Source organism: Loxodonta africana, chromosome 22 (assembly GCF_030014295.1).
Source record: "Loxodonta africana isolate mLoxAfr1 chromosome 22, mLoxAfr1.hap2, whole genome shotgun sequence".
Classification (NCBI taxonomy): domain Eukaryota; kingdom Metazoa; phylum Chordata; class Mammalia; order Proboscidea; family Elephantidae; genus Loxodonta; species Loxodonta africana.
In genome coordinates, this window is record NC_087363.1 from 30,546,539 (window position 1) to 30,558,664 (window position 12,126).

General features: G+C 45.6%; 1 protein-coding gene across 8 annotated transcripts in view; it reads right to left on the reverse strand.

The window, feature by feature from the left end:
• TRAK1 (trafficking kinesin protein 1) overlaps positions 1-12,126 on the reverse strand; it is a 170,123-nt gene that overhangs the window by 14,903 nt on the left and 143,094 nt on the right. For 4 of the 8 annotated variants that reach the window (XM_064274752.1, XM_064274751.1, XM_023547836.2 and 1 more), the window contains one exon: positions 6,525-6,875. In XM_064274752.1, coding sequence (XP_064130822.1) covers positions 6,525-6,875 — 351 coding nt within the window. The remainder of the gene's footprint in view (positions 1-6,524; positions 6,876-12,126) is intronic. The other 4 variants (XM_023547840.2, XM_023547837.2, XM_023547838.2 and 1 more) reach the window with 2 other exon arrangements.

Consider the following 12,126-nt stretch of genomic DNA (forward strand, 5'->3'; position numbering starts at 1 on the left):
CTGGGAGTCGTGAAGGATGACCGGGACTCTGTCGGTCTGGCCACTCATGTAATAAGATCTCTGCACACCTGCTCATGCATTTGATTCAGTCCTAACAGTGCTTTCCTTCCCCATCCACGGGGAAGGGCAGTCTGGCAGCGTGCTAGGAGAAGAGCAGCTTTTCTCTCTCTAAAAGCCATCAGAGACTCTGTGTCCTTGAAGGACCCTTGCCTGAGCCCACACAGAGATGTCCAAGTGTACGACGACGCCTGAATGTTTCTAGGCAAAGGTGTGACATACACATACTGAAGGGTGCCTCACAGTGATCTGAGGGTAGGGAAACATTAGCCAGGCCACATACTCAAGCTGTTATTTTACTCACTGAAATAACTCCCCAGGAGCCCCGGTGGTGCAATGGTTAAGCGCTCAACTATTAACCAAAAGGTTGGCAGTTTGAATTCACCCAGTGGGTCTGTGGGAGACAGACCTGATGATCTGCTTCTGTAAAGATTACAGCCTAGAAAACCCTATGGAGCAGTTCTACTCTGCCACACAGGGTCACTATGAGTTGGGATCAAGTTGATGGCACCCAACAACAGGTGATGTCTTAAAATGTCAAAAAAATTTTTTTTTTCACAAATACATCTCAAAGTTTTGGAACGGGACCTGTCTTTGAGACCCACTAAGAGCTTTCCATATTCTTTTTGCTGCTCCTCATGGGAAGGGGCCGACTTTAGACCCTTGTGTAAAATGAATGAAATGCCCCTGAACCTTTGTTCCCTTTTCTTAACTCACGAAGCTGTTGTTATACAATTTGGTTCTGCTTTGCAATCTCTGTAAACTCATTAACCAACCAACCAACCAACCAACACATACATACACACACACACATACTTTCTCCCCTCCCGGTAATTCCAGGAGCTGCCACCAGATCAACAGTAGCACCACGGAAAAGTCTTTTCTATCCAGCAAAAACAAACCTGCAGAAAGTAAAACCTGTTATGAAGCCAGCTTAAAGTCGTGGCCTGGACCAAGCGCTAAGATGACTCTTGGTGACCCCACGTGTGTCAGAGTAGAAGCATGCTTCATAGGGTTTTCAATGGCTTATATTTCAGAATTAGATCATCAGGCCTTTCTTCCAAGGCATCTCTGGTTGGACTCGAACCTCCAACCTTCAGTTAATGGCCAAGTACATTAACCATCTGTACCACCCAGGGACCCCAATATATGAGTTTGTTTTTGAACATGCTCAGCTTCTGATGACTTTGCTGCCTTTTGCTCAAGAATCAATCACATGAAGGGAAAAAAAGGGAAGGTGCTTCTTTGCCTGTCAACTACTTAAGAAATAGCTCCCTTTCCTTAAAAAAAAAAAGGGCAACAAACAATGCTTTAGAGTTCTTCCTAAAAGACGTTAAAATATCAGGGCATAGAAAAATACTTTAAGTAGACTTTTTCTGTCATTTCATCATACAACCCTGCTCATGAATTTTTCTGAAGGAGTTCTAAGTGAGTTAATGTGGGAAAAGGTACATAAAACCTTTAACTGCTTGCTCCACGCTTCATCATTAATATAAACACTGTGGTTTGAGATTAAGAAGCCTTTAAAAAGTGTTTTCTTCTGGGCAGGGGCCATCAAGAATAATTTCAGATACAGTAGTATAGCTTTTTTCTGTTCAATAAAAGTAAGATAAAAGTAATTTTAAACGACTGAGTGTTGTACAAATAAAAGATAACATCTTTTAAGCCCTTAGTTCCAAGCTTAACATGGCCTAGTAACCATTTTTCTCTGCTTCTTAAGCACCTTCCTCAACACAGCCTCAGTCTGGTCCTACATCTCTTTAGGGCCTCCCTGAGTCTCCTGGCGATGCAGACACCAGCTGGCAGGCACTGAGGAGGTTTCCGCCAGAGATTTTGAACCATGGTGCAAGGTCTTTTTCTGGTTTCTGTACGATTTAGTTTGCTTTCCTGCAAAATTAAGTCTACTCTTCCCACTATACTAAGTGGTCTTCTCTGTCTCATATAAAAAGTATGTAATTTAAGAGATGGCCAATTTTACAGTATTCATGTAGAGAGGGCCAGAAATCCCCTTAAGTGCCCTCTAGGGTAGCTTTTAGAGAAAGTGAAAAAACAAATTTTTTTTACGATGCTGTTAAAATGTCAAAAGGGCAAACGCGAAAGTCTGTTTGGATCCTTTGGACACCCACAAAGCTGGACCCAATGTGCTCTGTGCTCCTGACCTTCCTTCCAGGTGGACGCCACCAGGGGTGAGAGTTGGCCTGGCTCAGCTGGTGGCGAGACCTTTCCCCGTTAGTGCTTCTGACACCAGTTCAAGGGGGCACTTCTCCTGGGCTTCCCTAGGCACTGAGTGCAGTAATACCACTTATAATTAAGGCCTCAAAGCGATCCACGTTTGTGCTTACCCACCCACCCCCTTAGGGCTCCCCACGTCAGCAAAGTGTCAAGCCCCAACCTGTCCCTGCAGACGCCCACTCCTCAGGAATCCTGGAGGAACATGGGAGGACCCTCCTAGGGTTTTCAGGGGCAAGACTATCGAAGAAAAATTATTTTTAATAAGCGAGCTTCATTCTGGAAATTCAAAGCAGAATTCGTCAACTCTAGGCCGTTTGTTTTAGAGGAGCTGATGCTCCCCGCTTTGTTCATTTTCCCACTTCCAGCTTGCAGTTGGCCTGTTTTATTTACTCTGGTGTACAATGTACATACTCTGATACAACAGAGTAAGGACTTCTTTGTTGTTTTTTGATGTCATCGAATTGATTTCAACTCATAGCGAACCCATGTGACAGAGCAGAACTGCCTCATAGGGTTTTCTTGGTGGTAATATTCACAGAAGTAGATCGCCATGTCTTTCTCCTGTGGACCTGCTGGATGCGCTTAACCATTGGACCGCCAGGGTGTCTAAGGGCTTCCTTAGCCTGTTGCCATTCTGGCTCATAGTGACCCTACAGGACAGAGTAGAACTGCCCCATAGGGTTTCCAAGGAGCAGATGGTAGATTCGAACTGCCAACCAAAGACTTAACCACCGTGCCACCAGGGCTCCTAGGGCTTCCTGAGCCCCTCCTAATACAGGTGGGCTTGAGCAGACCATCCAGTCTGTGGATTACGACCACAGTCTTCTATAACTGCTCTAGACCTAGGGCTGGTTTGAAAAGTGTTCGCACCGGAGTGGGAGTTGGCCACCACCTCTACTGGTGGATACAATGAGAAGGAACTTCCCCATACCCAAGGGTTTTGAACTGAGTGTGTGAGTTGTTGGCTTATAGACCCATTAGGCCCCTAGGCCAACTTTCCCTCCCGAGCCTATCCAGGTTCCTGCCTCCACTGTGGGACTTAAAGCACAACTAGATAAGGGCTGGTATGGTTTCGCTTGAACTGCCCCTGCCCTGAGACAAAGCTTGGGTAACACTTGGCTTCTGGCACCTTCCATCTGGCTCCTTTCCACCACAAACTGTTCTCTTCCCTTCCCTCACTCAGTAACTGCTCCTGAAGAGAACTTGGACCTATTTATCAAATAAGGAAGCTAGAAAGAAGCTAATTCTTGGCTTTTGGTTCTAAGGGCCCACACACTGGAGACTTAGGGATTTTCAAGGGCAATTTTGACCAAATATGATTTTGTCTTCAACACTGACTTTACCATCTTAGCCCCAACTGTGATATAGCTGTACTGTAGGACCACTGCCAGATAAGATGCCATGATTCACAGAAGCCTGTTTTAGGTATTGTCCTCAAATACAATGGTCTCCACATGTGTGAGTATTAAAATAAATCTTCAATTTACTTTATCTTGGTTGCTTTAATCCCACCTCTTTCTCACCTTTAAGGATCAAGGCACCCAATTCAACTGTCTCTCCAACCAGCCATCTACTGACTTAACTGTGAGGCTTTCAAGTTCTCATCTGAGCCCTCTACCATGTATAGGCTCATGGTAACAACATAAATACCTAAAACACAGAATACTGAAAACTGAGGGTACAGGATGATGACTTCTGATCAAGTGAACTTTCTATAACATATGAATTAAAATATAACACGTCACTGAAACAAAGTAAAACTATAATCTAAAAATTGTTTTAAGCAATCCACTTTAATCATCTAAATTATTTACAATACAATAGCATGGGATCATCCTTCTTAAGACATGGAGTTTTAAAAACCAGCAAATGATGCTTTCGATAGTACATGAAACATGTTAATAAATTTTTCAGTGCTCAAAATTTTTTCTCCAGACAAAAATGGCTAATATATGAGTCTCTCTGATTTCCACTTCACACCAGTTGCAAGAAAAAAATGTGAATCACCTCTGTCTCCAAAGTTTCTCCCGGGCCTGGCTGTTTGGCAATGAAAAAGCAGACCAAGGCAGGGACTGGCTGCACCAGCCTGGATACAAATCCCAAGCCAGAGGACATCCGCCTGGGACTCTCACAATTATACAAGCTGCTTGGGACCTCCAGGATGATTTATTTAGAGAGTGATACGCTTCTTATATTCCAAGAATCAAAAGAGTCTTGACTTTCCCCATAAAGGAAAAAAAAAACAAGCCAAATCCTTGGGCCCGCCCTTCCCTTCTGCAATGAACTTTTAAAGACAAGTCTTACCCAGTAAACAAGCTCAAAAAAGAACTCTCATCCAAATAGCTCAGACCTTTCCTAAATTACCTTCAGCAACCTATATAATTCCGCTTTGATCACGCAGGTCCAATCTGAGCCCTCTACAGTTTCCATTGTAAATCTGAATGCCTCTCCTATAAAACTGCTGGGTGGAATTTGTGGCAGGTTTGATTAAGGAGGGGAGGAGCAATAAATGTGTCTTTGTTTAGGGTAAGAAAAGTAGTTATGACTTCAGTCCTCATTAACTGGTCCCCTCTCCTCCTGCCCGGAGAGAAGTACTCTGCTCACTTGAGAAGCTTTGCTCCTACAGTACAACTTCTCAAAGGCGCAGTTAATGGTGCCTCTTTAAACTTCCAGGATCCTCTTTCACCCTCGAGGCTGCAGGGAGTCCTCACACTAGACATGACATCCATCCCTTCAGCCGCAGCAGCAAAGATCAGCCAGACTCCAAGGTTCACGTACCACTGCCTGCCTTCCAGGGGGGTACTGATGTTGACAACAAAGGGATGGAGCACGACCACAGCTGGTTTCCCTTTCTTAAGTGCAAAGATACTAAATTCTGAATGATTTCATTCCCTTACAAGCTCAAGCTGATAAAATAATTGCTACAAGAAAACAAAATACAAAAAGCCATCCTACGTGCTAAACAAACCCTTTTCACTGAGCTCCACTTCTAAAGTTTATCTCAAAGACAAAAGAACATCTGGTCCTGAATAAACCTCCTGGACCAGAGCTGTCTGAACTTGGCCAGAGGAAAGGGAGGCCCCGCTAAGAATCTCAGCTCTTTCTTGCCTTGTATTTTATGGGGAGTGCCGTGGCCCTCACAAATGACAATCACAAGGCACAAAGGTGAATGTCCTCTCTTCAAACTTGGTGACTGCAGAATGTCATGAAGATGACAACATTGGGTCAATTCCACTTTTTTTCTGGGTCTCTCCCCTTATCCCATAAGAGCTTCCTTGTTTTCTCGGCACATGGAGCCAGGAGGTCCAGGAAGTTTGGGGTTAAGCGTACTATAGGGGAAATAGTAACCTCGTGCCTCAGTGATCCCAGGGGCCTTGAGCACAACACCTTTACCACCACTGGGATATGGAGAATGCTGCAAATGCATGGTTATTTCCTTAGTGCTTCCTCGGTGGGGGTCGGGGTGGGGGTGATCAATTAGCCAGAGCTCCTTTCTAGATTCATCTAGAGTCCTTTTTCTCTGGAGCCAGAAGAGGTTAATGACATTCTCTTAGGGTTTGTTTGGTTAAGGAAGATTGCTAAAAGGCTTTTTTAAAACTCCACTTTGAACACACATGGAAGCTGGAAAGAAATACATATGTGTGTGTATGTGTGTACATATATATATATATACACACATACATACATACATACACTTTCATTGATGTTAAGAAAGTGAAAAAGCTCGTCAGGTGTTACCTGAAATCCTGAATACTTTCTGTACTTCTTCCTGTTTTAATGTAGCGTTTAGGTAACATTCTCATTCACCTGCTGGATGACCCAGAAGTGGTAATTCCCCTACAACTGCCGACTCAGCTCAGCCTAGTTGGGAAACCACCAGGTTTCTCAAGAATCTGCCCTTTAGACACAGGGAGAGAGGCACCACCGGTCTCAGGGTCCCAATAATCCACTTCTTTTTAGCAGCCTTTCCTGCTCCAACTGAGAGCCCTGTTGGGTCACACACGTCCAATATGGGCTGGAAGCTACACCCATTTGCTCTAAGAAGGAGGTATCAGACTCTGTATTAAACACAAAACTGGACAATGGGCCATGTTTGGGTCATCACCCACACAGACGAGCGGAAGCTACAGACAAAGAGCCACTACGGATGGTGCCCGGGACAGAGGTGAGGATGGCCCAGAACTCTGCATCCAGTGAAGGTGCCAGGTTTACAGGACTTATCGCGGTGCCCTCACCAGACCCCTCCTCCTCCTCCTCCTCCTTCTCCGTGACCGCTGGCGGCTCCTGCATCTCCTCGGGGAAAGCCTGAGGCCGGCTCGGGTAACTTCTGCTGCCTGAGACAGTCACACGTGCTCGGGACCTCTCACCTGAGGTCTCTGGGTGCTGAACTGGCGTGGAGGTAGCTAGGCCCGGGAGGGAAATATGGTCACCTGTGTCATCTTCTTCAAAGTCGTTAAGGCAGTACACTTCATCCAGGTCGACGTCCAGTGTCCGGAAGCCCTTGGTGACCACACCAGGCCGGGGGTCCAGGATGCCCCCGAGGTGAGGCTGGGCCAGTTGCTGCCAGTGGTGAAGGGTGGCAGAACCTTGCAGGAAAAAGGGCAGAGAAAGAGGGACAGGGAGAAGAGAGCATTAGAACAGGATTCTATGATAATGGCAGTCTACCCATGCTCAGAATGCCCAGACCCAACCCCAGGGAGATCTGAGTCTCCCCAGGTAGGCTCTGGTGGGGACAGCAGTGCAGCTGCCCGAGTCTTTCCTATGACACAGCAGTAACCGATATCTTACACATCCCACCCAGCAGGGGCACCAACGTAAGAAATCAAAAATTATTTTTTTAAAAAAGTGAAATTAGTACCACACTGTGTGACAAGGCTCTTTGGTAACAAAGTCTTTATTTTGTCCAACCAAGGTCAACCCCCAAATCCAACACAAATCATTTTAGAAACGGAAGAGGAAAAAACAGCAAAGGCAAGCACAGAAAGGGGCGGGGCACATGTACTGATTCTATGCTAAATACACACTGCTGGAAACAGGCAAGACAGAATAAGGCCATTTTGATTAAAAATTACATAGAAGAATCCTGATCAAGAGGGAGGGGGGCAAACATGGAACAGAATTTTAAATTCTTCTAGAATCCAGACTTTGTGGCACCATGGAGGCTGAATAAACCCTGAAACTATTGTCCCGAGATGATATTTAAACCTTAAACCAAAAATATCCCCTGAAGTCTTCTTTAAAGCGAACAAAAGCTTACCTTAATTAGTAAAGAATGTCTGCCTTGAGCATGGTGCTCTTTTAAAGAACTATCATCTGTACAGAATCAAACTGACAATAACAACTGGGAAGATCAGATAGGGAACTTGGGGGCAGTGAGTTTGTATTAATACAGGAAGTAAAAGGAGGGTGAGAATGGTTGCACAACTTGAAAAAGGTAATCAGTCACTGAACTGTACACGTAGGAACTGTTGAATTGGCGTGTATGTTCTGCGTATGTATTTTCAACAACAAAGGACAGAGTAAAACAACATTAAACCAGCCCCAGAGCCCATAACAAGAAAAGAGCAAAAATACATTCAAGAAGTGCACAGAGCTAGGTGGTAGATGTGACTGTCACCTCCTTTACTTGGGTTTACTCTGCCAGCAACCTTGAGCAGCTGCAGGTGTAGGGAGGGGGGTTTCAGCTATCAGGGTGTGATTTAAGAACACGGCAGGTCCACACAGAGGTCTGAAGCAGAAGAGCCAATCTTCTCGGTGACACTGAACTCTGGGGTCAGATAACATCGTGCAAGCTCTGTAATAACACCAGAGCAGAGCTAACCTGACCAGCACCCTGTGTCCCCTGAGGACCCAAGGGTGTCACAGATGCTCTATACAGACAGGTGTTCCAAGGTTGAGCGTACCTAGGAAACCTGGGTAAAGAAGTCTATTTACTTAGGAACAGCCCAAAACCTTCAGTATGCTGGTATGTCCTGGGATTCTACCTAGACATTCTACCTGGGATTCTGCTTGACAGAGCACCCCTTCTTCTTCCCGGGAACACGCATTAGTATCTCACAGGATGCTGGTATTCTTGGTGCACAGCCCTGTGGCTGGGATTTCTATCCTCATTCTACTGATGAAGGAGTTGCCTAAACTCACACAGCCATACCAATAAATATTCTACACTCCAAGGAGAGACTTTTAGAGAGGCTCTTCGTCATTGGAAGGAGCCCTGGTGGCGCAGTGGTTAATAGCTTGGCTACTAACCAAAAGGTCGGTTGGTAGTTTGAATCTACCAACTGCTCCTCGGAAACCCTGTGGAGCAGTTCTACTCTGCCCTATAGGGTTGCTACGAGTCGGAATTGACTTGACGGTAACAGATTTGGCTTTTTTGTTTTGTTTTGTTTTGGTCATTGGAAGGTAGGAGTTTTCCCAGCAAAACAGGCTCCCAGACAGTGATCACTGGTTCACCAAGGGCATTCTCTGGGTGGACAAGAATCCCTTCTCCAAGCTATCATGCTGCACTTGGGAGTGTCAGGAAGGGAGCCAAGGATGCCAGGAGCCATTAAACCAAAAAACCACTGCCTTTGAGTAGATTCCAACACACAGCAACCCTATAGGACAGGGGAGAACTTCCCCATAGGGTTTCCAAGGAACGGCTGGTGGATCCCAACTGCCAACCTTTTGGTGAGCTCTTAACCACTGCACCACCAGGGCTAGTCAAGATAAAAGAGAAGTGGAAAGAAGGCAGGCTCTGGGTCCAGGAGCAGCCCAGGCATGTGAGTGAGCTGCAGAAAACCTCTGCTAGTCAGGAGTTCCTGACCCTTGAATGCACTCAGCGAGATCACCAACTCCAAAATGCCTCCAGGAAATAACTCCCAGAGACACTTTCAGCCTGGGGAGTCCTGAAAGGGTTTTGTAAGCAGAAATTTCAAATCTCCTTTTAAAAGAGGAAAAGTATTTTACACACGGCCAACACATTTAAAAGATTTTGTTTCATCTGCTCTGAGGTCCATCCAGTTGTAGGTGTGCACAAGTCCAACAGTAACCTACTTAACCCAAATCTACTTTACATACATAGAAAACATTCCAAATGGAGAAGAAAAAGCGGTGCATAAAATGAGAGAGGGGACATCAAACGCCCCTCCACTACACACCCGTTCTCTAGGTAAGACACATCTAGAACAGCGGTTCTCAGCTGGGGAGATTTCTCCCCTTCCCCACAGTGGACATCTGACAACGTCTGGAGACCTTTTTAGTTGCCACAACTTGGGGGGTGCTACTGGCTTCTAATGGGTAGAGGCCAAGGATGCTGCTAAACATCCTACAATGTACAGGTAGTCTCCCACATAAAAGGATTATCCAGCCCCAAATGTTAATAGTGCCAGGGTTGAGAAGCCCTGATCCAGGGCTATGGTTCTTACCTCTCAGATCCCTTGAGAATCTGAAGGAAACCATGGAGTCGCCCCAAAGAGAGCTCAGGTGCAATTCTGTGTACACATGGTCAGGGCTTCATAGACATGCTAAACCCACTTCATGGGATCCTGAACCCTGGGTGGCACAGCACCATTGTTCTGAGAAGCTGCCCTATACTGAGGCATGCCTGCATGGCAACTTGCTCTACAGTATTGCATCACTCACTCCTCAAAACCACCCTATGAACTGTTACTGCCCAAATTCTACAGAAAAGGGAACTATGGTACCCTGAAGTTAAGTCACTTAATTAGTTGGTGGCATAGGGTTCAGATCTAAAGGCCCAGTTCTTTCAATTACCCTACATTGCTTACCCCCAAAACCTGCAGATTGGAGGGCAGGTGAGGGCATCGGCATCCTAGCAGGAACCTGGGTTAGGTGAGAGGCAGTGGTTGGCCCTCAGCTGCATACATGGCCAGTAGCAAAACCTCTAGGTGGGTGTCAGGCCCAGGAAACACCCGCAGCCTCTAGATCGGGCTTCTCATCTCCTGGGCCTCATTCCCACTGTATAATGGGCTCCTGATCATGTGCTCACTGGCTGGGCAGACACATTCCTGGCAACAAGGCTGCACTGGGGAGACACCAAAAAGGAGCTGCTAGGATGTCCAGCGTGGGGCCGCACATACCGGTCTGAGAAGGATAAGACGCAATGTAGCCACGGTCATTTCTACATTTGGAGGGGAAGAAAAAGACAACAGAGACTGTAAAGTGAAGAACAACGTCAAGGAAGTGTTGAATCTCCTTGTCATCCTGAAGGGGGCTTGAGATGTTTTCAATCCACTGGGGAAGAATTAGGTGAGGATGGAGTCTGGGCCTTGACATCAGTCCTGGAAGGCTTGAGCCCCTGTCTGTTCAACAGCCCACCCCCATCTCTCCCCACCTCATGGATGGACTTAGAAGAAAAATGACAAAAGGTTTGCTTTGTGGAGTTAAGGAGGCTACACAAATGCACGGAGTATGCATTTCCTGAAACTGTGTAACCAAGGAAATGCAATGTGACTGTAACTGAAAGACTGTGCTGAAAGGTACATTGTACTTCAATTTTTACCCCAAGCTCTGGGCATCCATTTCTTACACAAGACTAGCCAACCTATACTGAGCACTTACAAAGTCCCTGATCCTCTTCTAAGAGAGCTCCAATTATTAACTCATCTAATTTTCATGATAACCCTCTTATTCCCATTTTGCACATGAGAAAGCTAAATAGGGGAAGGCAAAGTAACTTGCCAAAAGTAGTATAGCTGGGAAGTGGCTGATCTGGGATTGAAATTCAGGCTGGTTTCAGTGTTCACCCTCCTAACCACATACATTGCCTCTCCACAGTGAGGAGGCCTCCTGCATGTCAGTCTTAGAAATCAGGCCAATAACACATCAAAATGGTTTTTCTAACCCCCATACAGGTGTTTTCTACTCTGCAGAAGCGAGTATTGGCGAAAACCGCCTTGTACCTGATTGTGTTACTGAGTTACATCATGCTATAGGGCTCATAGGCTATCTCTACCCCTGGCTGGAGTGTTTGCCAAGCCCAGCACCTAGGCCGAACACCTCACACCACACCTGCCTTGCACTGCTACTACCTAAACTGCCATGCAGGAATTTTACCCCTCTCTTGGCTGCCTGAAGTCCTTCCTTTGATACAAGAGGGCATAAAAAAATAGAATGTGTGGTTAATTGCCTCCATGAACAACTGCTTCCTTTGCCATGAGACCAGAAGAACTAGATGGTGCCCAGCTACCATTACTGAACATTTGGATCAAAGATTCTACAGAAGAATCCTGATCAAAAGGGAGAAAATGCAAAAGAGAATTTCAAATTCTCATGGAATCTAAACTTTCTGGAGCCATGGAGGCTGGACGAACTCCTGAAACTACTGTCCTGAGATACTTTGAACTTTAAACCAAAAATATCCCCTGAAGACTTCTTAAAACCTAACAGTAGGTTTAGCTTACCTAGTAAAGAATGTCTGCCTTGAGCATTACGCTCTTTTAATATCTGTCTATATGGGATCAAACTGACAACAGTAACTTGAAAAGCTAGGTAGGAAGCTTAGGGGGCAGCGAGTTTATGTTTACAGAGGAGGAACGACTCAGAAAACGAGAGTCAGAACGGTTGTACAAGTCAAAGAAGGTAATCAGTGTCAATGAATTGTACATGTACAAACTGTTGAAATGGTGTATGCTCTGATGTGTATATTCTCAACAACCAAAAAAATCATGTATTTAAAAAAAAAGTAACTAGAACTGCCTCTTATTCAGAGCCCTTGTGGTCTCTTTCCTATCTGTTCCCCTCCCCCATCTCTACAACTCATTCCACAGCCTGTCTTCCTTACTTGTCTCCGATCAGCTACCTCCCACTGCCACCAGCTCAACATAAAAGCCACCC